The sequence below is a fragment of the Scyliorhinus canicula genome, chromosome 9 (assembly GCF_902713615.1).
Source record: "Scyliorhinus canicula chromosome 9, sScyCan1.1, whole genome shotgun sequence".
In the NCBI taxonomy this organism is placed as follows: Eukaryota; Metazoa; Chordata; class Chondrichthyes; order Carcharhiniformes; family Scyliorhinidae; genus Scyliorhinus; species Scyliorhinus canicula.
In genome coordinates, this window is record NC_052154.1 from 51,849,894 (window position 1) to 51,876,367 (window position 26,474).

Consider the following 26,474-nt stretch of genomic DNA (forward strand, 5'->3'; position numbering starts at 1 on the left):
CGGGAGAGCTTTGTGTCTATTGACGCTGCCAGCTGCTTCTTGAGTCCCGCTTTAAGTGTCTGGACCGCTCTCTCTGCCAGGCCGTTGGTCGCTGGATGGTAAGGGGCCGTTTTGATGTGACAGACTCCGTTTTCCTTCAGGAATTTTCCAAATTCCCCACTTGTGAATGCCGTTCCGTTGTCCGACACCAATACCTCGGGAAGTCCATGTGTTGCAAACGAAGCCCTGAACTTTTCAATTGTCGATGCTGTGCTTGCCGTGTTTACCCGGTGGACGTCCAACCATTTGGAGTGGGCGTCCACTATCACCAAAAGCATTGAGCCCATGAAAGGGCCGGCGTGGTCAATATGCAGGCGGGTCCACGGTCTGCCTGGCCATTCCCACGGGTGCAATGGCGCCGCTGGTGGCACTCTTTGCCCCTGTTGGCACTCCTGGCACCGACGTACCAAGGCTGCTATGTCTGTGTCCAAACCTGGCCACCAAACGTATCTTCGAGCTAGCATCTTCATTTTAGACACCCCTGGGTGTCTGTGATGTAACTCAGTTAAGATTGCCTGACGGCCCTGAGCTGGGACGATTACCCGGGCTCCCCATAATAGGATACCGTCTTCTACGGTTATTTGGTCCCTTCTGCTCCAGTATGGATGCATCTGGGGCTCCACTGGTCTTTTCAGTTCCCCTGTTAGCAGTAAATGCTTCACCTTGGCTAAAACTGGGTCTTTTTGCGTCCACAACCGAATATGTTGTGCGTCTACTGGTAGGGTGTTCAAAAAATTTAGAGTCATTACTGTCTCCTCTACTTTTGGTATTTGCGGCGGAGTGTCCGGGAGGGTAAGTCTGCTCAAAGCATCTGCATGTGCTACTCGCGTTCCCGGTCTGTGCTCCAGAACGTATCTATATGCCGCCAGTAGCAACGCCCAGCGTTGGATTCTAGCTGATGCAATCGGGGGTATTGACTTGTCTTCTTTTAATAACCCTAATAACGGCTTATGGTCCGTCACTATGGTGAATTTCCGCCCGTACAGATTCTGGTGACATTTTTTTACTGCTAATATCACCGCCAGCCCTTCCTTCTCGATTTGGGCGTACTTGCTCTCAGCCATCGCCAAGGTCCTCGAAGCATAGGCTATTGGCCGTTCTTCCCTATTCCTTCCTCTATGGGCTAAGACGGCTCCTACCCCATAGGGGGATGCATCACAAGTGACCACCAACTCCTTCCTTGGGTCATAATGCTCCAGCACATTTTCGGATGACAGCTGTTCCTTAATGTCCCTAAATGCTCGGTTTTGGCGGGTGGACCATTTCCATTCTTGCCCTTTTTTTAGTAGCTGGTGGAGGGGTTCTAGGATGGATGCCCTATTTTCAATAAATTTTCCATAATAGGTTACCAACCCTAGAAATGATCGTAACTCCTGGACCGTGGTGGGAGCTGGGGCTTCTTTTATTGCCCTTACTCTGTCTTCTAATGGATGTAAGCCTGACTCGTCTACTTTATTTCCCAGGTACGTCACTTGTGGGGCCAGAAAAACACATTTTTCCCTTTTTAGCCGTACACCTGCCTTTGCGAAACGCCTGAGCACTTCCTCCAGGTTCCTTAAGTGTTCCCTGTTTGTCCTACCTGTGATTAAGACATCGTCCAAATAAATCGCCACCTGCGGTAGTCCCTGCAGAATATTTTCCATCGTACGCTGGAATATAGCACAGGCCGATGACACTCCAAAAGGTAGCCTAGTATAACGAAAAAGGCCCTTCAGGGTGTTGATCGTAGCGAACTTCTGGGAGCCCTTGTCTAGTTTTAACTGCAGGTAGTTTCGTGAACAAAAGCCCACCTGCCAACTTGGCATATAGGTCGTCTATTTTCGGGATTGGGTATTTGTCCAGCTGTGCGTATTTGTTTACTGTCTGTTTGAAATCTCCACAGAGACATATCGAGCCGCCTGGCTTCAAAATTGGTACCACCGGTGCTGCCCATTCCGAAAACTACTGGTCTGATAATGCCGTCGCACCGTAACCTTTCTATTTCATCATCTACTTTCTTCCTTAATGCAAAAGGTACCGGCCTGGCCTTACAAAATTTCGGAAGGGCTTCTGGGTCCACGTGCAAAGTTGCTTTGGCGCCTATGATTTCCCCCAAACCTTCCTGGAAGACCTCTGGGTATTTTTGGAGTACTCCACTCAACTGCCCACTTCCACTCTGGAAAATTTTTATCCAATCTAATTTTAGGTCTTTCAGCCAGTTCCGTCCAATTAAGCTCGGTCCGGAGCCCTCTACTATCGTTAACGGTAATCTGAGCAATTGTTTCTCATATTCCATAGGTACATGAGTCGTGCCTAGAACTTCCAGGGGTTCCCCCGTGTAGGTTTTAAGTTTCGTCAATGTTTTTGTTAGGGTTAGTGGCTGGAGTCCATCTTTGATTTTTCTAAATGCTGCCACTCCCATTACTGATACGGCCGCACCCGTGTCTATTTCCATTATTGTCGGCCGCCCGTTCACCCGTGGGGTAATCCTAATGGGTTCTGCCTTCTTCGTTGTAATATTATATAATTGTTCCCCTTCGGAGGAGGATGGGGCGTCTAGGTTGTGTACTTCCCTGTGTCCCCACCTGCTATTCCTCTTTTGCCACCTCCTTTTAGGGTTTCTGTCGTTGTTACCCCACTCTGTCTGGTGCCAGAAACGGTCCTTCTCTGTTGGGGGAACCTCAGCCGGTACTTCCCTCTGTCTCCAGTTAGTCCTGGCAGACTTGGGGGCAGTTCTGGGGTTTTCTTTTTTCCCTCTATTCCTCATGTTTTTCCTGAGAGCGGCTATCTGGTAGCAGGACCCATTGTGGTAGTCCCTCTCACAGGTATCTACCTCCATTGGCGTGCCCTGTAGTTCCTGCGCCCCACTTGCTGCCTTTTCTAGGGACAGTGCGAGCTGTAACGCCTGCCTGCAGTCTAGCTCCATTTCCGCCAACAGGCGTTTCTGTATTGTGAGGTTGTTTATACCACACACTAACCGGTCCCGAAGGATTTCATTTAGCGTCGAGCCGAACTCACATTTTTCCACCAGCCTTCTCAGTCGGGTCAAGAAATTCGTGACTGACTCCCTATCTTCCTGCTTCGCTGTGTAGAATCTGTACCTACGCAAAATGAGGGGTGGTTTTGGGTCGTAGTGCTCTTTCACCAATTCCGTTACTTCTTGGAAAGTTTTTGTGTCCGGCGCATCGGGATAAGTCAGACTACGTATAATGGCGAAAGCGGAGGGTCCGCACGCTGACAGCAGGATAAGCCGTCTCCTTTCGTCCGTCAGTATATCATTTGCCCGGAAGAAGTAACACATTCTCTCCACATACTGGGACCAGTCCTCAATAGCCGGGCCGAATGCCTCTAACCTCCCAAAAAATGGCATTTTTAAAATGGCAAGGCTTACCCTCCGAGTGCGGCAGCTGGTCTCCACAAAATTCGTAGTTTACCTCGTCGCCACTGTAGTAATCCACGGGAGGCAGGAGTTCCGTCACCACACCAATATTTATTTACAATAACGATATTACAGGAGCAGCTACAAACAGTGCTGCTAGCATTCCAGTCAACTTAAGACTGCTCACAAAGCCTACACAGGTGATTATATGGGCCCCCTCAATGAGCTATCATTGAGGGAGCTCATACTCGAATTGGCCAACCAATAAAGCCAATTGGAGTTCATTACACCACCCCTGGATACTGATGGTGAGAATTCAGCCAAGGTGCGTGTAAAGGGGAGATGGTGAGGTTCTCTCTTGCTGGAAATGGTCATTGCCTGGCACTTGTGTGGTGTTACTTAGATTATCCCATTCAGCCAGGAACTTCCATATCACCCCTGGAATTGCTTCTACCAGTAATTATTACTTGTCTTTATCCCCCTACATATATTTTCTATGTAGTCAACTGTGTTTAATGAAATGCCTCAATGCAAATACAAACTGCGAAGGTCTCTAGTATTAAGCACTCGGGTGACAGTGAAAAGAGAACAAGCCGTGGAATTAAAAGCATTTGTAGAATAGCAGGAAACAGACATTGGGGAAATAACAGCTAAAACTGGTCAGACAGATAAAAGGCAAGCATTTATTTAGCCTCGTCCATGTTGAACTTTTTTTGCTCATGAAGGTAAATCCTACAATGTTCAGATTCTTAAACAAAACGTGAACGGCAATAAACCTGTGACCAATGATCGATGAATACACAGACTTGGAATTTACCATGGGCGGTGCAGGAGGGGAACATCTGCCACCAAAACTGGCATTCCAATCTCCAGGCATTCCGAGAGAACCCTGCTACTGGGGGCCCTCACCTCCATGGAGGATATTCAGGGGCTGGTTTTGCAGACTGGGCTAAATCGCTGGCTTTTAAAACAGACCAAGGCAGGCCAGCAGCACGGTTCAATTCCCGTACCAGCCTCCCTGAACAGGCGCCAAAATGTGGCGACTAGGGGCTTTTCACAGTAACTTAATTGAAGCCTACTCGTGACAATAAGCGATTTTCATTTTGGGGCTGGTTTAGCACAATGGGCTAAATCGCTGGCTTTGAAAGCAGACCAAGGCAGGCCAGCAGCACGGTTCAATTCCCGTACCAGCCTCCCCGAACAGGCGCCGGAATGTTGCGACTATGGGCTTTTCACAGCAACTTCATTGAAGCCTACTTGTGACAATAAGCGATTTTCATTTCATTGTCATTTCATTTAATTGTAGGGATTCCCTGAGTGGGGCGGAAATCCTGCCCCACAGTGACTGGCCGGCAGCTCTCCATTACCAGCAATGCCACCAGGGGCGGTGTCTGCTGGCCTGTAATTCACCTGGGCCTTCATCAGGGTTCATCATGAGATCTCTGGAGCAAGATAAGTGATGGCAGGATGGGGGTCACAGGAAGTGGGGGGGTCACTGGCGAAGTGGTCAGAGGAAAGGACGGGGTCAGCAGACTGGCTTCGTCCTGATGCTGAGTCCCTCAATCAATGAGGATCCTTTCTTACCAGGCTTAGTAGGCTGGTTTAGCACAGTGGGCTAAACAGCTGGCTTGTAATGCAGAACAAGGCCAGCAGTGCCGGTTCAATTCCCGGACCGGCCACCCCAAACAGGCACCGTGTTGTGGCGACTAGGGGCTTGTCACAGTAACTTTATTGAAGCCTACTTGTGCCAATACGCTTTTTTATTATTATTATTACTAGAGCTAATTCAACAGGGTTTCTATTGCTGGCTGACTAGCATCAGTGGTGGAATAATGAATGCCCTTTAGTGGGCATTAATTACCCACTTAATAACACATTGCCTTAATAATAAATTTCTGCACCTTCCTGATGATACATCTCAGGCTAACTGGCCTCTTTCCCTCCTTTCTTGATTACCGGTGTCACATTTATTAAATTCTAACCTGCTGGGACCAGCCTACCTGACCGGCGGGACTTAGCGGCGGGGGCGAGCTCCGGGGTCCTGGGGGGAGGGGCACGGGGCGATCTGGCCCCGGGGGGGGGGGGGGGGGGGGGGGGTGTGCCCCCACGGTGGCCTGGCCCGCAATTGGGGCCCACCGATCGGCTGGTGGGCCTGTTCCGTGGGGGCACTCTTTTTTTTTTTCTTCCGCCTTCGCCATGGTCTTCACCATGGTGGAGGTGGAAGAGGCCCCCTTCCCTGCCCATGCGCTGGGATGATGTCAGCAGCCGCTGACGCTCCGGCGCATGCGCGGACTTATGCCGGCCGGCGAAGTTCTTTCGGAGTGCCAACCACTCCGGCGCAGGCCTAGCCCCTCAATGTGAGGGCTTGGCCCCTAAAGGTGCGGAGTCTTCCGCACCCTTGGGGCTGCCCGACGCCGGAGTGGTTCACGCCAGCCCAACATGCCGGGACCCCCCGCCCCGCCGGGTAGGGGAGAATCCCAGCCCCTGTATCTATAGCTATTTCCCGACCCAAACCCACCCAATTCCAACTTTAATTGAGCACAGCAAGAAGTCTTACAACACCAGATTAAAGTCCAACATGTTTGTTTCAAACATGAGCTTTCGGAGCACTGCTCCTTCACTCCAGTCCAATGCCGGCATCTCCACATCATAACTTTAATTGAAGCAGAAGGTGGCTGGACATCCATTCCCTCCGAGAAGGTGGCTTGTATCTTTAATATAAAATAAGTTGCAAGCCTAATTGTCATTCTGATAATGGAATTTAATTACTGTTAATCTGGTTTTCAGCGAACATGGCAACTCCCTCACGTACCTTTACACCCTGAAGAGCCTCTGCGGTTTCATCCCTTCCACCACAGAGACCTTCCCATATTCCCTGCATGGGGACCCCAAGCTCTTTCCAAATCCCTACCCCACCACCATCATCAGACTCTCATCCACATGGGGCCTCTAACATCAGGTTTGGTTGGCCCCCTCTCTGTTCCTGGCGTGGACCTTGGCTGCTACTGCAGCTATCAGGGTCCAACACCCTGACCGACGACATCCAGTTTGTCCATCAGGCTGGTATCAGCGTGAGAAATTTGTGGCTCAGTCTGTTTTTAAAAAATCGATAATTTGTCCAATAATTCCTCGCGGTTTGCTGGTATTAGTAGGAGAAGTGATGTTTATATATTTGATGTATTCTTAGATGGCCCAGCAGTAATTATGACCTCATTGCCTGCCAGCCTGGAAAGGAAATGTTCTGTATTCTCTGTGCTCTCTGAGGTGAAGAAATGTCTGTTTCCTTGAAATCTGAATAGTTCACAGTCCTTGCTGATCCAGTCGGAATTGTACATTTAGTTTGTTAGAGTTCAGTTTGGGAAGCGAGGAAAGCATTTGTATTCTGTGGCATTGTAACAGTGGTCAGAATTTCAGCTTCAGACTTTCAACGGCGGATAAAATATATTTTAAAGAGAAGTGAAGAAATGTTCCTGCTTTTCCATTCTCTTTGATTACTGAGTATCTGCAGGATTCCCCCCCCCCCCCCCCCCCCCCCCTGCTCGCAACACCTCGCAATCTCGTGAGACGTTGCGATGTATCACATTTTGGCAAATCTGCATATTAGAGCGAGACAGCTAGTCTCACTCTACTGTGCAGATGCCTGAGGTATCTGAGGCTTCCCCTTAGAGACTTCTGGGCGAGTACCGCTCAGCACTGGTCCCCCCCAAACAGGGACCAGATGGAACGGCACTCGGGGATTGGAGGCCCCCAGTTGCATGCCCTTTGGGCAGGTTGGCACCCTGGCACTGCTGGTACCACCTGAGCATCTTGACAGTGCCACCCGGATGCCAGCCTGGCACTGTCAAGGTGCTGGCATGGGCACTGTCAGCTGTTTTGCATGTGCGCGATCTGGCAGTGGGTGCCCTCTGTGGGTATTGGGGGAGGTGCGAGTATGGTGGTTTGGGGGTGGGGAGAGAGTGGGGAAGAGTGGGGACATTCCCATAGTGCGGTCAGGCTGGGGGGGCCTCTCATAGTGCGTTCAGGTGGGGTGGGTGTCAGAGATGCAGCGTCCTGATCTCTCACCACACTGAGGATTTGCAGCGTCGGTGTACAAAACAAGGCTATGTGCGGCCTCAGCCATGCGTACCCTGCTGAGGCGCCTTATTCAACGCGAGACGTGTTGTACAGCCATGTGTTTCTTGGCACTGCGAGCGCCAACAAACACGCGGCTAAACACGGTCGCTATGGAACTTTGTTCCTATTTAGTTGAATCGACTGGCCCTGAGGCTGACTGGATCTCCCTAACTGATGACCTGGCTGAGATCTGCAAACTCAGCGGTGGTCAGCAATTAAATTTAGGACTTTCTGGTTGGTGTGATGTTCACCCACTGAATTGGCTCAAAATTATTTTTAGAAAGTTGGCTTCGCCATTCACTCATTTGTGGAATAAATAAGAACAACCAACACTGACTAAATGCTGCTTAAGTAAAGTACACCTTTTAAGTATTCGTAAAAGGGAAAAAGGTGAACAATCAGCAGGAGGTGAAGGAAATACACTTGGAGCACATGAATACAATGCCTAATGGATGGGTTTTTCGGAGACTTTTGAAAACTGACAAGGAGCAGCAAGGCCAAGTGTTCATGAAAGGAAGTTCCATAGATCAGCTACACTCACTGAGAGCATGGTCTCTGCTGGTGGAGGGGTGTGAATAGGGTTACTGCAGCAGTTTGAGCTGGAAGAAGAGCGGAAGGGACTAGGCTTGGGAAAAAGTGGCAAGGTTGTGACATGATTTGCCTAGAATCAGCTTCCATCTTGACAGGTAGACTAAGGCAGTTGACAATAACATTTCTCCTTTACTTAATGGAGCCAGGGTTGCTGTTCTCAAAATGAAAGTCAGGTTCTTCCCATCCTTGGTTTCTCCATACCTCCAACATCCACCATCCCATCGCACACACAGTTAAAATTGTTGTGACCTTATTAAACTAACTGGTTTCAAATGCCCACCTCCACCTCATATCCACTCATCGGCAATGTACACAATTGTTACAGAGAGGTGAGTTAGGAAGGAAATCGCTGTGTTCCTGCATGAATCTATTGGATACTATCTGTGATAGCTTTTGGGTTTTTTGGTCAATGAGGGATAGGCTGTTGCAGGATCAGCCACCCTTATTTCACTGTCAATTCCCCATATAAATGTGATTCCTCTCCTGTGGACCTGTAAAATATAAACATGTATATAAAATATGAGAACATGTTTACCATATAATTAGCATTGAAAACCGACTTATGCTTGCTCTTAAGATGTAAATCTGATGGGTTTACTAATTCTCTAGAGATCTCCTATTTTTTTTTTTACTGAGTACTGTCATCAACCCCACACACTCCCCATGTCCCCTCATGCCCCCCATGCCAAGTTATGATGCTTACATGCCCACTCGCACACTATGCACTTTATAGAAGCAATGAACCCTATAGTGACAATAGGATGTGTAAAAGTAAAAGCATTAGAAACAGTCATTCATTGATAACTTTCCAGGGAAAGAAACTTATTATTATAGGCCAGCAAATGTGTCAATTAGCCAGACCCCTTCAAGGATCAAAGCTGAAACTGCAAGCACTTAAAACCTCTTTATCGTGTGTAAATAAACATTGTACAGTTGACAGAAGCGGTGAGAGTCAGAGCTGCCAATGAAGCAATGCTTTCCCTGGGGTTCAAGTGTTTCAGTAGTCTAATGGATATATGGCCTGTTAGCCAAGAATATATAATCAGACTATTGTCACTGTCAGATGCATTAGTTCTATACAGTGTTTAGGGGGGAATGGAGATAGAAGTGCCATAGCTTGGTATGGGGGACAAGAGGGGCTATGAGGGATAGATGGGGGCATACCTTGCATGGGGGCATGAGGGGTCACCGGAGGTGGGGGGAAGCACAATTTCACATGGGGAGCATGAGGAAGATTTTTAGAAGTTACCTTTGAAAATATTCCATCATGCTGTCTATGGTTCATGACAGCTCTACAGTGCTTTGGACCGCGACTGTTTGGAAAGCTGGCTCGATGCCATGAAAATTGCAGAGGACTAGGACATGCCTATCCCCGAAATGGAGCCGGCCGAGTGCCAGGTGTGGGCTTGTTAAAAGACACTCCTGAAAATTGAGAGCCCCGGGAATGGGGTCGGAAATCCTTGAATCTGGTCTCAGCCCCCATTTTCACCCTCCACAGAGTCTCCCCGACTCCATGATAATCCAGCCCATTAACTCTTTTTCTCTTATCTGGCTTGCTGAGTATTTCCAATATTTTCTGTTTTTGTTCAGATTTTCAGTAGCCTCAATATTCTGCTTTTTGATTACCTTGTGGACATTACATTACTCGGTTTAAAGCAGGCTTGTATAACCTGCGGGCCCTTATTTCAGATTGCAAAGCTCCTGTATATGAACCACCCCCCCAGAGCATTTGGTGAAAATGCTGGGTAGACGGGTCAGTGCGTTTTGAAGACTTCTGCAGGGGGCAGCTACTCCAATCACCGCTTGTTTCCCTCCCACGTTTGCAGCTGATAGGCTTGCTATTGAGCCTGTTCCCAGCAAACATAGATGAGAAGCAGGCTGTGATTGAAGGAGCAGTAAACACTGACAATTGTGAGTAACTGGGGATAGAGACAGAGACTCTGGATCAAGCAGGGTCTCCGTTCACCGCCCTTTCTCCTGGCTCCGCAACATGTTCCTCCCATTGTCCCCACGATTCCCTTGCTCTCAGAGGGCACCCATGTGAGGGTGCCACAGGGCATCAGTGCAGGTTTCACAACGTACCTAACCCCCATCCAGCTGATTTAGTGAGGATGAGTGAGTGTGACGGGATGGGTGAGTGAGTAAGGGTAGATGGGTAAATGCGTGTAAGGATGGGTAGTGAGTGTGCCTGTGGACAAGGGAGTATGCCATGGATGAGGGACTGTATGTGAGAGAAGGGCTGAGTTTATGTGTGTGGGAGATGGAGGATGAGTGTGTGTACGGGGAACAGAGAGGGGTGAGTGTGCGCGTTTGAGATAGATGAGCATGTGTCTTTATGGCAGACAAAAGTAAGTTTGTGGGAGAGAGGGGTAAGCTTGTGTATTGGATCGAGAGGAGTGTGTGTATTTGGAGAGAGGGATGTGTGCCTGGGAGAGAGAGGGACAAGCACCTGGGAGAGAATGGTGTGAACATGAGTGTGTGTGGCAGAAAGAGGGGTGAGTGTGTGTGCACGTGTGGGAGAGAGAGGGGTGAGTGTGCATGTCGGAGAGCTGTGAGTGTGCATGGGTGTGGGAGAGAGAGGGGTGAGTGTGTGTATGGGAGACATGGGTGAGTGTGTGTGCACATGTGTGAGAGAGAGGGGCGAGTTTGTGCGTGTGTGTGAGAGGGGTGAATTTGTGCCTGTGGGGGAGAGATCGGTGTGTGGTGAGTGGAGGGATGAGAGGAGGGTGTGTGTGCCTGGCTCCCAGTCTCAGGGTTGTCCATCAACCTCAGCTCCCAGCCACCAACAGTGCTCTCACCCATTTTCACAGTGGGTGAGGGTGAGTAACTGAGCACCCTGACTGGGTTTGAGCTGGACACACACTTTCACCCTTCCACATTTTTAATTAACAATTTATTGCCATGGCATTTATTTTGCTCAGCAAGTGTTTCTGTTTATGCGTTAGCTTCATTTCCCAAACCCTCCTGGGAGAAAGTGTGGCCCCTGTATCAAAAGGTTGGATAAGCCTGGTTTAAAGAAAATCTCTCCATTTACAAAAACTGCATACTGAAGGTAACTCTGGGTTTTGTCTTGCAGGGATCGGCTGGTGAATTTAGCAGAGAAGGATATAGTGAAGAACATTATCCTTTAGAAGGTAACTGTTGCACTTTGTAAGAAGAAATAGTTCTAATTATTTTCATATTTACATTTAATTGCACACTCAGTTTATCAGTTGATTGATGCCTGCTTCAAGTCCTCTTAAGGCCACAGTTTATATATAAACTTTTCAGAATTGGTGCAAATAGTTGTCATGTCTTCTTATTATTTACTCATTTACTTTGCACAAAAGGTGAAATAGATAGAAGAATTGATATACCTAGGATGTGTCTGTTAAGTGCAATGGTACACAGTCTATTTCACTGTGATTAACACTGTAAGGCAGTGCTTTGGGTCACTGCGGGTTAAGTGAAACTCTCTATCAACTCTATTCATGTCTATCGTGTGCTCCCATGTATTTTCCTACAACATAGCCAGAATAGCAAATATAAACACTAAGATCCTGATTATCATGTCCAATTCAGTAATTAACAGGGAATAAATTGAGGGTGGCATTCTCCGGCTGTATTCGCCTGTAGGCCGGAGAATCCTGCCTGAGGTCAATGGATTGTTCCATTGTCAGCGTCTTGCCTGTGGCGTTCCAGCGGTGGACAGGGTGGAAGAATCCAGCCCTATATTTCAACATAATACTGTTTTATTTAGAAAGCATTAAGAGACTATGCAAAAACACTTTTTCATAAGAGCTATTTTACCCCAATTCTTAAGCCTGTTGGCTATTAAGTGGTATTGACAGCTGTCTGAATGAACTTGCGCTTTGCTAATTGATTGAGCTAATGCCATTGGTGTTTATTTAATTTTTGACATTACAATGTCACTCACTGTTACTAAGCTGCTGAAGTTGTGTTGAATGTTCAGTATTACTAAGCATGGGATTTCATTATCGTAATAAATTTGTTTTGATTGATGTGTCTCTGTGGCTACTTTTACTATTTATATCATTGAGTCAACATTTCAGCAATAGTCTATCTAGAAGTGAAGACTTTAATGTGCCTTTAGCCCCAATATATTTAGGACTTAGATCTTGACTGCTCTGATGCGTGGTTTCACATTAAAAGGACCTTTGCAAACAGCTTTATTGTGCAGAGAGGGACGACATGTCTAAATATACTGAGAAATACATGTTAATCTAGAAGAGCAAAAGCTGACTAACACTTCAAAATAGCTCATGCATTCGGTCTCCAAAAAAGCGAACTGAACGAGAGAGACAAAGGAGCACACGGTAGGGTAGAAATGAACGACTGGTTTATTACGGTCTTCACAGGATCACAAAAACTACTACTCCTCTCCCCAAAGCGCCACGCTCCCTGACCTGCACCCAGGTCAGGGGTTTTGAGTTCTTACTCCGCTGTGTAAGGGGGAAATCGAATGGAGCACAGTCCTTGGCCCCTAAGGGACTCATTACACTAACCATTGAAGAGAATCGCTGATATGTGAAAACAAGAATTTACACTCTTCATATTGTCATCAGTATCAAGCTGGCCCTCTTCTCCCCTGTTACCTAATTAGACCGTGAATGTTGAGTGCTTTCCCAGTGAAGCTTGTGCTCTTCCCCTGTCTTCTTTCCCTCTGCCCATATTGGTGCTTTAATTCATGCTTTCACTCCTCACTCCCTCTCTCTTCGTGCTTCCCATTGTTCCCAATCCCAACGCGACAATCCCAGCTCCTCCCTAATTCACACCACACCACACCATTAAGTACTGCTCTCAGATTCAGTTGCTTCCCTATCCTTTTGTTATTATCCATTAAGGCCCTCTTCATTGACATAAATTTTATTTCTCCTCTTCACTCTTACCGCTATCCATGTTCCCCTTTATTCGCTGCCATCTGTTCAGCTTCACCTTTCACTGCTGTGCCCTCACCCTGTTGTACATTCTTCCCTACTCTTGCCATGACTGCTCTCCCTCACTCCGCTTGCCATGCTTCCTCTCCCCTCCTCTAATTCAGCAACTCGCTGCTCTTCTTAACCGTGGTCCCAGCATTTAATGGCAAGCATTGCAATCAATACATATTTTAAACAGGATTTGTGGTAGAAAACCCTGTTATACTGGCCATGTCACCAAATCATTGACAGTGACATTTATACAAATTTAGTGATGTGATATAAGTGTATTTTCTGTCTGTTTTCTTATAAGATCATGTGTGAAAACAGATGCAAACTGCTTCTTTGTATGGAACCGACATTTTCTAGAGACTAGAAAAACACTGCACGGAAGCAGGCACAAACAGCTGGTGGTTTTAAAAAAAATCACCTTGACATTTGTAATTTGGGAATGGCTCCATGAAGCCTACCTATGAAAAGTGTTTATTCCTCCTATTTAAAGTCACATTTAATAAGTTTCCCCCTTGTTCCTTCACTGATGATGTGAATGTGTTTTCTCTCTACTTATTTCACTGACTCAGCCTGTGGCAGGTGCAGACAGCGACAAGAAACAGCTTAACTCCTGGGAACATAGAGAAGTGCAACTCAAGCCACATGAATCCCCTCCCACTCATACTTGGACACTAGTTTCCCCCGACACATGCTCAACTGAACGAAAGACCCTTCAAACAAACAAAAAAAAGTTTTGGCATAGCCCAGAACCACCATTGGGCTTGCAAAGTTTAATTTGAAGGTCCTGAAATTGTAACTTGAGCATTGACCAAACAGCTTGCTGAAGTTCATCTGGTGTAGGTAGACTCTGCAGCTGTCACCAGTCATCTCCATTACACTCAGGGTGATACATGGCCAGACAGATGGAGTATTCCAGTCGTGGATCTTTCCAGACCCTGCCAATATGTGCGGAATCCATATTATAGACTTTAATGGGTTGAGCGCTTGTATTAGTTGCAGATCTCGAGGGAAGAAAGCTGGCTTTCGGTAAAGGTCAGGATTTTTGTTAAATGGGAAAAGGCAACGAATTATTGCCTAGATAATCATTTGAGCAAAATATGCATTGGCTCATCTACCTTCAACATTTTGAGATTTCTTTTATATTTTCCCAAATTAGAGATAACCAAAAGGTTTGGATTATGAGACTTCTGGTAAGGCCGAGTTCTGCATACCTGGAGGAGTAACTGGCACAAATGATGTTGCTAAGTATAGCCACTCACTCGAACACTCCCGGGATATCCTAACTTAAAATCTGTAACACTGAAAATAATTTGAAAATGTTGGCTGGCCCCTGAACTCCCGCGCCATGTTGCGTCGGGGCCGGCGCGTTGAGGGAGGCCACCGCGCATGCACGGGTTGGCCACTGCACATGCACGGATCCCGCAGCGCAAGGTTCACGCCGGGATAGGAGGCTGGAGCGCATGAACCGCTCCAGCACTGTGCTGGTCCCCTGTAGGGGCCAGAATCGGTACTCCCAGCGGCCCGTTCACGCTGTCGTGAAACGCGACGGTGTTTCCGACGGCGTGGACACTCTGCCGCCAAATGGAAGAATCCCGCCCAAATATTGAGAAGGTCGATAGCATTATTAGAAACTTTGTATGTTCTTCAAATGAGGAGTGAAAAATGCTGAGAAACATTTTTTTGTGTATATCATGGAAACCCAGGACTGTTTAAACACGAGAGTAAATGCAAATATTAGAGGTTAACACTCATTTCAAAAAGGAATCTGTATCATGAAATGTAACCACACCTTAGCATGGGTACAGTTAGCCACATCACATCATGCAGCCTAAGGGTTTGCTCTGTCTTAATTTTGCTGTTATTAAATTTAGAATCTTCTATTCTAGCACAGATTAAATAGATGGTCCAAATCTTAATAGATGTAATTAAATATACAAAGTAATCAATTGCAAATTCAATACTGGGTGAAATAGATGGAAGGCAATGATACAACATGGGTGGATAATGGATCATCGGCTGTGGCTGGAAAAGTGTTGGAGTGGGGAGGACGGGGCAGGGAAACATATTCAAGTGCAGTGCAGCACAGGCTGTGGGTTTGCTCACCAGCCATTTTTTTTCTACTGCTGGTGGTCAGTTAGGGGCTGGTTTAGCACACTGGGCTAAAGAGCTGGCTTTTAAAGCAGACCAAGGAAGGCCAGCAGCACGGTTCGATTCCCGTACCAGTCTCCCCGGACAGGCGCCGGAATGTGGCGACTAGGGGCTTTTCACAGTAACTTCATTGAAGCCTACTCGTGACAATAAGTGATTTTCATTTCATTTCATTTCATTTCAGTTTCAATCCTATTCACTCAAGCACCAAGGCCGCAATTTTGAGAATTTCATGGTATATTGGTTCTGAAAAAGGAAAGTGGTGAATAGCAATGCTAATTACATCAAATTTGCACCCTGTAAATTGTCTGCCTCTTTTAAACTAGGTGTCAAAATAATTCTAACTGCTACTACAATTTGAAATTAGAACAGTTCAGAATTGAGCTGCAAGTCACAATAGATACAACTTTCATCCACAGAAGGAAATAATGCAACTATCACACATGCCTGTTAAAAATTGAAATGCTGCCATATTCTCTAAGTCAGGAGAGAACTAGAAAATGATTGGATGTAATACCTGATATGCTACTTGACATTTTAGTTTTTCATTTTCCAGGTGAGGGTATTATTTGCTGACAAGTTTTTATGCAAATGGCGGTGCCGTAAATAAGCTGACCTTCGCTGTTTATCAAGCGGGATAAAGTTGATCCTTTTCATTTGCCAGAAGGACGGTACAGTGGCACAGTGGTTAGCACTGTTGCCTCACAGTGTCAGGCACCCGAGTTCAATTCCAGCTTCGGGTGATTGTGGGTGTGGAGTCTGCACGTTCTCCCTGCGTCTGCGTGGGTTTTCTCCGGGTGCTCCAGTTTCCTCCCACAACCCAAAGATACACAGGTTAGGTGGATTGGCCATGGCTCAATTGCCCCTTGATGTCCAAAGGATTGGGTGGGGCTACTGGGCTACAGGGATAGGGTCAAGGCGTGGGCCCAAGTCGTGTGCTCTTTCTAAGCGTCGGCGCAGATTTGATGGGCTGAATGGCCTTCTCCTGCACTATAGAGATTCTTCTTTCATGAAGTACACATTCTGGAATTATAAAATTGCATATATTTAGATTATTAACTGGAATTCATGTTTTTCCTTTTCACAAAAAAAAGGGGAGTTGTAAAGTAAATGGGCGGGATTCTCTGTAGCCCGATGCCGACATCATGATCGGCGACCGGGCGGAGAATGGATTCCGACGCCGAAATCGGGGCCGATGCCGGTTTGACACTGGCCGCCATGCTCCACCCCCTCCAAAATAGCAGCAGCGAGACGCTTGCCACATGCTGTTTCACGCCGTTGGCGTGTCATCAGCTGGCCCACCCACGATACTCCGCTCCCGATGGGCTGAATTCCCGACGGCATGGGACACGTGTGGTCTCAGCCGGCATGCTGGCTGCGGACTGTCGAGCACTGCCACACTAGGCCGGGATCCATGCCGCTGGACGGGGGGGGGGGGGCTTCTGCTAGGGCTGGGGGACTGGTGGGGGTTGGCAAGGGGGGCTGGTGGGGTGTGGCAAGGGGGCTGGTTGTGGGGTCACGGTTGGCGGGTTAGGTTTTGTAAATGGCACGACCAGTGCAAGTCGTCAGCTGTGTGCATGTGCGGCCTGGGACACGGCCGTTTTCGGCACTTTCACTCGGCTAGCCCCTCAATGATACCGGAATTGGTATGGGGTCGGTGCCGAATTTCCTGTCGTAAAATCCACACATACTACGCTGGCACTAGCACTTAGTCTCCAGAACGGAGAATCCAGCCCAATATTTTTAATTGGCAAACAAATCGTTTGGGTGAAAATGACTTCTGTGAAATTTGTATTTGATGTTTGTCCGTAAGCATGGGCCAACCTGAGAAATAGTCCTCCTCTGAAACACTGATGACTTTTCTATCTTTGGATTTGTATGCTATGTCTGGGATGTTGGCAGTGCAATGAAGCTGGAGGAAATGTTTGTAAAGAATCAGCCTGACTTCATTTGATAGCGTACGGGACAGTAACTAATAGGGCAGTACCTCTGCATGCCTTGTGCTGCTGTGAAAGTTTTTGTGCTTCACAGTGATGCAGAATATGTGGTTCAACTGCAGCCAAAGTGGCACGAGTTTGGTGCTGGACTTCATGTGTGAGACCATTTCAAGGAGATAGCTGCATTTCACTTTTTACATACTAGCTGTGCCTCATAGCTACCAGTGTGAAACAAAGACGTTTAAAATATCATAAATCATTGAAGTCTTTAAAAGTCAGTAAATGGTGAAAAGAACAGTTGGCTCTTTTGGTGATTAAAAAAAATATCCCAAGTCTGTATATGTATGTTTGAGTGCTCTGATGCAGATTAGAGCTTTCCCCTGATGGTTGTGGAGTGGACAACCAGCAGTATGACTTTATGCTGCTGGCACGCAGTGGTCAAAATTGGTTACCCGTGTCGGACAGTACCTGCAACATAACTGCAAGGTAATGCAGCAAAATTTCACCCAACTGTCTCGCTATATCTGATCCACAGTGAGTTTGAGAATCCAAACTGGTGGTAGAAGGTGATAAAAGTTTAGCTGAAAAATAGATCTGATTAGAATGCGAAGCATGTACTCTGATTTAAAATAGATTGTTTATACTCACTACCTTTTTTTCAAATTGAGAATCTGTCTTTCTAATTCATAAATGAAAAGAATGTAGGTATAGATTCTTTTCTGGGTTATGCTATGAGATAACTCATTCTCCAGTGAGAACATATGATTATTTTTCTGCTGACTGGTATAGTCACACAGATGAGGAAACGTTTCAACCATATTCAATGTACTTATCTTTTGTGTTAAGTGTCACTTGTTAAGTGTGAATCCCTTAACTTTAGCGCTGAAATAAGTTCATAGTAATGTAACTCCTCAGCTATCTGGAGGAACAAACATTTTTTGGAGTTTCTGAGTTATTGGGATGCTATAGAATGAATTGTGCTACAATAAAATGTTATCATTAATTATTTAAACACTTAATACGATCCTTTTTATAGCCTTGAATGGCGGAGAGGCGAAGGGGTGGGTTGCTGAATCGAGGATTTATTTGGCGAGAAATTCATACATTAGTGGTTCTTTTGAACTGTAGAATGAACAAAGTAAACATCAAAGGATTGAGCTACGTGAGCAGATGTTGACTCAGTGAAACCCCAGCTTAAAGGTTATGACTCCTACCCAGTGTTGGGTTTAATATATATAATGTGGAAAGAAACTGTTTAACTCTTATTGCCTGGTATATCCAGCATCTATATTTGGTGTGGGGGAAGGGAAGGTGAAGAGAGAAGGGACTTACAGCAGCTTTTCTTAAGTTGCTCTTTCATAGTTACATAGGTTTTTTCACTTCTGTCCACATCAATCAAACATGACCATGGCTGATTTAGTGGTGCTCTATGATCAGCCATTTCTTGGGCTGTTTCTACAGGGTGGAGCTGTCTCAGCGTTGCTTTAAACTGCTCTTTCCTGTAGTCTGCATGTGACTGATGTCAGCTCCCAGTTTATTAAAGCTGTTTAGTTTAAACTGTAAAACTCCTGCTGTCTTTTTGGAAGACTAGTCGAGTTTTGGGACCGTTCTTAAATTCCTGTATCAATCTTTGAAATTATAACAACAATCTGCTTTGAGCACAGCAGGTTTTGTGGCTGGTGTCATTTCCTTAGTGATAGATTTATTTTTTTTTAAATAGTAATCTCTTTCTGCGTAAATGGTCAGAACCTGACCAGAGCTGGCAGGTCTCAAGATCATTATACTATAAACAGCAGGCAATATTTCCACCTAAAAAGGAATCTTAATTTGCTTGTTTGTAGCGTTATTCTGCAGAATTTGATTTTTTTTAATCTAACGTTGACAGTAATCTTTTAAGCAAGCCCATGTTACAAATTGAAAAACTTGCATTATAGAAAGAATAATAAATTTCAGCTAATAATGTAACTGTAATAATAACTGAGCAAAACCCATTAGAAAGTGGTCGGTATTTTAATTATGATTTTGAATATTGTTACAATCCCAATTGATATAACTGGACAGGAAGATCTCAAAATGGAACCCTGGCTCAAGCCATTTTTTCTAATCAAACATGGAGGAAGAGAGTCACAGGCCGCTAACTAGTTTTAACATTAAAAAACATGGAAAAATTGGATTTTCATACAGTACCCCTTTACTCCCCCCCTTAGCTCAACAATTACACAGAGGTTTTAAGATTAACATGGCTGACAAAGTACATTTAAAACTACAATTAAAGTCCCTTTGATGCACATAAAATGCCTGTGGTGAAATACACACTGCACTCTGAAACCACAAATGAAGAATGACTGTGGATGCCTCCCCAGAATCCCCCAGATGATTTTCACATAAGAGTTTCAAGACTCTAATCTCCAAAACACACTTTAATATCTTTTCTCATAATCATGCTTTTGATGCACGGTTTGCATTGCAAAATCCAGTCCATGTTTTCCAAAACACTGTGACCAGAGCTTCTGGCAGCGAATCCACTCCAAAATTTTCGATCAACCCCTTTTTCAGGATTTCTTTGGGCACGATTCAGCGGATTCAAGTTAACGTTTGCTTCAGCTCGCCAGCAGGAAAGGCTCTCGCAGATCGGGGTCCCGATCTTAACCCCCTCCCCTTTCAGTCCCCCTGTAGTTTTGTTACTCCCCCCCCCAACCAACCCTTCCCATCCTAGCGGAAGTCCCGAGCAACTCTCCCTAGTCATCTTCCTTCTACATAACAAGACCCCCCACCGTGTCTGATCACTGACAGTGCCAACCTGGCACTGTCACCCGAGTGCCAGGGAAGTGCCAGGGTGCCACCCTGACGTGTCCAGGACATGGGGGTTTCCAATGGCCTGGGTGACCCCCACCCCCTCCCAGGTGCTGTTACGACTGGCTAACGACTGTGTGAACCGATACTAAACCGTGTCCTATTTAGGTTCTCCCAGCGTGGCCTGGGTGTTGGGTGAATCCGCGTCTGTGTATTTAAATAAGCTACAAGGTAACTCGCCATCGGCCCGCGCAAAGCCTGATTTGGGATGCGCGATTCATACATTGCACTCGGTCGCTGGAATCGTATCCTTCATCTAGACTGACTTCTGTTGCACGTTTTACTATGGGCGTAAAACGCGTTTATTGGAGTGTATTAACACGCCTCCGAGTTCGACGTGTGCTTAACACTGCTAGGCTCTGTTCTATGTAATTATTTAAGCTCTGGAGTCGCCAGCTGCCGTATAGGCAACGTCACAAGTATTCCAAGGTCAAATTCAAAGTAATAAAGACGATACACCGATTAGTCAAGTTCAAACGATCAATATTTATTATACAGTTAATAATAAATACTCATGCACACACACTAAGAGACTAAGCTACAACTAAACATAAGCAAACAGAATACTTATCTAACAGGAACAGGCAAGGTCAGAGAACGAGGCCTTCGTCCTGGTTTTGTCTGCAGCCTTCAGCAAGCGTTCTGGCACTTGGGAGTCTAGTGGGCTTGGATCGCGTAGCGAGCGTTGAACTTACGGTTTCGGCGGCTGGTGCTCAACGGCTGGAGTCAGGATACCAGGTGTCAGTCGGGGCCGGAGCACAGGTTTAACAGACCGGACAACACGAGGTCCCTATCTTTTATAGGGGTTCCGTTGTCCTTCCCTCTTCTCGGGCGGGCTCTACCTATTGGATCAATTTCTTATCGATACTGGATTAATTCCCCAATGCGAGGGGGTCTCCGTGATGGAGGGGGCGTTTCTTATGTCCTTTTGTTCGGAGGTTTCTGGTGCCTCGATGTCTGGGTCTTGATTGGAATGTGTCCATTCAGAACCAAATGTATCTATTGTGTGGGTGTTCAAGTCTGATGGCCTCATTAGCATGCAAAGCGTTTTGCCATTTGCACCTAGCTAAGGTCTCTTCACCTGAGCCCAAACTGGTTTCTGCTGCTGCAGAATGCAAACTGCTCTTTGCAGACTGCTGTTCTGGCTGAACTGTCTGTTTCTCAGCAGCCTTCCATTTTAGTTTGGCTCAGTGTCCATTTTGCGTGGCCAGCATGGCTACATTCCCTCCTTGTGATCCTCACAATCATACTATTGTGAAGGATCACCTATGTACTTTGCCTCCTTGTGTTCTGACCTCTTGCCAGTTCCTGTTCTACTCTGTTCTAAACTATGGGAAGAAGAGAAAAAAAAAATTTAACTAACATTTCTACTTGGCCCTATGTCAAAAGGGACATGCATTACTACAATTGGGAACCTCTACCTATCACTATTAACCTTAACTTTAACTTAAACATTTAATCACTCTAAACCTTAACCATTCACACCACAACATCACACTTCCCAACTCGGCAGTCGAGTATGGAACAATATAATACATGGCTGAATTTTATTTACAGAGTGTTGTAATCAGTGAGGGGTTGAGGGGTTTGGTGGAATCCGAAGATGGGGGATTGCACTCTATAGATGGGTGAGGTGCTGGAACGAGAGGCTCTCCTCTTCCATTTCCTCAACCTGAGGGTCTGCACTAGGATGATGAGGATCGCAATCACCAACAGTGATTCGATTATGTAGGACATGGAGTACCACGTCATGAATTTAGTACACCAGGTCTGAACCTCGCTGATCAGAGCTGAGCACTGGGGGTTTGCTGTAATGGACACATTTACGGTGGGGGTTGTGGGGGAAACGTGTCTTGTTTCCACACATATACATATGACATTAAATAGTAATAAGTGGGCTTCCATCATCTTTTGTTGTTCTTCTTCTTTCTCTTCCTTCTTCCTCCGGTATTGACAATCCTGGCTTCGACCTCTGTCTCGTCCTTTGAAACCTTTGGGATCAAGCACAGTATCTGTCAATACACAGTTTAAGACCTTTACTTGTTAGTGCATCTGTCTTTCAAAACCCAATTGACCCTTTAAAATGACTGGCTAAGTCACACCCTGTGACTCCCCTCATTTTTTTTTTCAAAAAGCGAATTTAAAGACCAGCATACACCTAACAATCCTTCCTTCTGCGAGCCGTCTCGCAGGCTTTGCTGATTTACCATCCGAATGTTCCCGGATGTAAATAGCATGTGGGATGGTGGCCGAAGGGCTACCTAACCTAAAATGAAAACAAACTTTGGAAAGAAACGTCCGAATGAGTTGCGTATGGGCCGCTACGGGTATGAGTTGGATGGGATCCCCGGGTAGGGCGTGCTGTGCCATACCCGAGCTTGGCTGACCAAGGGTTGGTTCTCAGACAGGGCGGGTCCTCAGTGCCGTTTGTCCACTGCCTGAGTAACCTGGAAAGAAACGGGTACGAATGTGTTTACCATGACTTGCAGCCTCTATTTCGCCGAATAGAGGGGCACCTAAAAACCAAGGGAGCCAAGATGCTCCAACTGAGGACATCCCTGAAGTTCTCAGAGATATCTGCGGACAAGCTATTTGGCGTGTGGCCTTACAACTTTGGAAAGGATCTCCAATCAAACCGAAGTTCTCAAAAGTTTCGGCAGACAAGCTAACGTGTATGTGAGGTGGTCACAATCTTTTCAGCTGAAAAGAAGATGTCCATCCTCCAGCTGAACAATGTACAATCCTGAGACAAACAAACATAAAACGAAGACAAACATACGTGCAGGTTCCATCAGAAAGGACATCGTTTCCCTCAAACGATTCCTATCTTACATCATCTGGACACCTCACTTTGATTCTGCCTCTGTGAACAGGGTCACAAAGGGGTTGCCGTGTCGGGAGTCAGACATTGCGTCGTCCTGCTCTCCCGGATCCCACACCCTTGTGTGGATCAGGCATGCTATTTTGGAGTTGTGTGACCGGGGGTCACTTTCATCATTGCGGACAAGTCTGTAGGAATTGTCCCTGTGCCATTGTGTAGCGTCGAGTGTGTTGTCGGGGTAGTCGGGGTCGGGTGGTGGTTCTGGGTTTTTGAGGTAGGTGACTTCCATGGGGTCACTGGAGTCGGGGTCGTAGGTGGTGCAGTGTGGGCTGTATGGCTGTGTGGTGTCGCTGTCTTCAGAGTCAGTGTCTGTCCTACTGTCTCTGCTGTGGCAGCTTGTGGGCGTGTCGGGGCGTGGTCTGTAGTGGTCTGTGGGCGGAGTCGTGGGCGAGTCCGTGGATGAACTGGTCTGTGAGGGGGATGGTGGAAAAGTGTCTCTGGTGGGCGGGGTGAAGTGTTCTGCTGCATCCAGCAGGACATGGTGGGCATGGTTGGCCTGTGTTCCATATGCCTTCAACTGGTTTATATGGAACCACGCGGTCTTCCCATTAGGATACTTTATCCTGTAAACGGAGGGGCTAATTTTGTCCGAAATTGAGTAGGGACCGGAATATTTTGGAGCCAAAAAACTGCTGGGGTTATAAACAGATAACATTACCTGTTGCCCAACCTGGAATTCTGTGGTGTGTACGGTCTTATTGAAACAGGCAGTCCGTTGCTGTCGGCGTTTCCCTAGCTGGACTGCGGCTGCGAGCTGTGCAGACCTCACAGTCTCAACTAGATCTTTAACTGCCTTTTCGTGGGTGAGGGCCGTCACTTCGGGGCTTGTCATGTCCAGTCCTAAAAGGAATTCTGTACCTTTCATAGGGCGTCCGGTCATGAGTGTGTGTGGTGTGTATCCTGTCGATGTGGAGACAGTGTTCCTTATGAACATAAGTGCAAAGGGGAGCACTGAATCCCATGTGGAATTGTTCTCTTGAACCATTTTCCTAAGGGTAGTTTTTAGGGTCCGATTCATGCGCTCCACAATCCCGCTGGACTGTGGATGATACGCAATGTGGAAGTTCTGTTTGATTCCGAATATTGTCAGGACGTTCCTCATGACCCGTCCTGTAAAGTGAGATCCCTGGTCCGAATCGATACTTCGGGGTAAACCCCATCTCGTGAAGATGTGGTGGGTCAGGATCTTTGCAGCTGTCTTAGCTGTGTTTGTTCGTGAGGGAAATGCCTCTACCCATTTGGTAAAGGTATCTATCACCACCAGAACGTATTTATAGCCATTCCTGCAAGGGGGCAATGGACCTATAAAGTCGATCTGGAGGTTTGTCCAAGGGCCGTTAACTGGGCGAGTATGCCGAAGTTGTGCCTTCTTAGAATACCGCTCCGGGTTATTCTGAGCACAAATCAGGCAATTCTCTATGTAGTGCGTTACATCATTCCTGAGATTAGGCCACCAACAGAGTTGCCTGAGGTGCCTCGTTGTTGCATCAATTCCCTGATGCCCGTGTCCGTCATGGAACAAGGCAATCATCTGATTCCTGTCCTGCTGTGGGACCACATAAAGTCGGTCCTTAATGATCACACCCTCATGTGTGGTCAGTGCGTGTTTAAAGTGCTCGTAAGCAGGCACAAAGTTTCCCTTGAAAACCTCCCTGAGGTCTCCGTCCTGTTTTTGTGCTGCCACGAGATCTTTAATATCAGTCTGTGAGACTTGGACTGCGCTCACAGGGGCGCTAGCTGGTGCGCTAGCTGGGGGGGTCCATAAGTGTCCTCTCCTGGAACCTGCCTTAGCCAACGCGTCGGCTTTTACATTCCCAGGGGGTGATGACCTATGGTGACTTCTTACTTTTATTATGCCGAAGGTCCTGTCCTTCGCTTTTGCTAAAATATGCTGGAGTAGAGGGGCTGATGGAAGGGGTTTCCCGTCTGCGGAGACAAAACCTCGTGTCCTCCACAGGGGTAGAAAATCTGTCAAGCTATTGCAGACATATAAGCTGTCTGAATATATGTCTGCTGGGCTGGGGAAAGAATCGGGGTGGTCCACTATGTACGCTATGGCTGCTAGCTCTGCTGCCTGCGCGCCTAAGTGACCTGGTAACTTAAGAGCTATCTCTTCGAGAGCGCGCCCCTGCGCGTCCTCTACATAGATGCCGCATCCTGTGATACGCTCACCATTTAAAACTGTGGAGGAACCGTCTACATAAATCCTCAAGGGTCCACACGTGTCTGTGGGCTGGGGGCTTTGTTTCGGGTTCCCTATCTTCCTGGGGGGTGTTTTGGCTAAAAAGGGTCCTGTGTTATGCAGGGGAGCTACAATTTCACAGTCATGGGGCTGTCCGGGGTATTGGAGGTTGTCGGCTAAGTATGTGTGTGTGCGTGTCCGTTTCACTGTAATGTCCCGTCCTTGTAAAAGTAGGGTCCACCTAGCTGCCCTAATCTGGCTAACTGAACCGTCCTTCAGTCGACCGTCTAGTAGTAGCTGTGTGGGTGTGTGTTCGGTTAGAATGGTGATGGGGTTTAGTCCGGTGATGTATGAGAAATACTGCACTGCCCAGAAGACAGCAAGGAGGTGCCTCTCACAGGCTGAAAATCCTTGTTCTACTGGGTCTAACAGTCGGGAGGCATAAGCCACTGGTCTTAGCTGCTCGTGCCGTTCTTGAAGCAACACGGCCGAGAGGGTCAGATCGGTGCTCGCTACCTCTATTGCGTACGGTGAAAGTTGGTCGGGGACTAGCAGCGCGGGTGCTGCACTAAGGGCTCGTTTCAACTCTTCCACAGCGCCTGTATGCTGCGGAAGCCATTCCCAGGGGGCTCCTTTCTTAAGGAGGTCTGAAAGTGGGGCGGCTTTTGTCGCGAACCCGTCGATGTGGTTCCGACAATAGCCAACCAGTCCTAAAAACGACCGGAGGGCTGAAACATTCTGGGGAAGGGGCAATTTGACAATCGAATCAATTCTTTTGAATTCGATCTCGCGTTTGCCGTGCGTGATGACTGATCCCAAATACATCACTTTACTTTCCAATATTTGGGCCTTTTTCGGGTTAACTTTACAGCCAATTTCAGTTAAGAGTTCTAGGAGTTCGGCCAGAAGCGAAATGTGCTCTGCCTTTGTGTCTGTCTGCAGTAGTAGGTCGTCTACATACTGTACCAGACATTCGGGTCGGGAAAATTTTTCTAATCCACTTGCCAGCTGTCGGTGGAAAATGGAGGGTGAATTGTGGAATCCTTGTGGGAGGCATGTCCACGTGTACTGCTGAGTTTTGAAAGTGAATGCGAATTTGTATTGGCACGCTTTTGCCAATGGTATTGACCAGAATCCATTACTGATGTCCAATACCGTGAAGTACTTGGCGTTGAGACCTTGCTTGAGCATGGTCTCGGGACTAGTAGCTACCGTTGGGGCTACTGCGGGGGTTACTTTGTTGAGTTCCCGATAATCGATGGTCAGACGCCATGATCCATCGGGCTTCCTCACTGGCCAAATAGGGGCATTGTTGGTGGAGGCTACCGTTCTCAGTACACCTTGGTCCAACAAGCTGCCTATAACCTTTTCTATTTCCACCTCTGCCTCGAGGGGAAATCTATACTGCTTTTGCGGTCGGGGGTCCTGTCCGGTAACATGAACT

General features: G+C 46.9%; 1 protein-coding gene across 2 annotated transcripts in view; it reads left to right on the top strand.

Moving 5' to 3' along the window:
- Positions 1 to 26,474, top strand: part of nkd1 (NKD inhibitor of WNT signaling pathway 1) — a 128,398-nt gene that overhangs the window by 61,791 nt on the left and 40,133 nt on the right. For both annotated transcript variants that reach the window (XM_038806692.1, XM_038806693.1), the window contains exon 4: positions 11,178 to 11,235. In XM_038806692.1, coding sequence (XP_038662620.1) covers positions 11,178 to 11,235 — 58 coding nt within the window. The remainder of the gene's footprint in view (positions 1 to 11,177; positions 11,236 to 26,474) is intronic.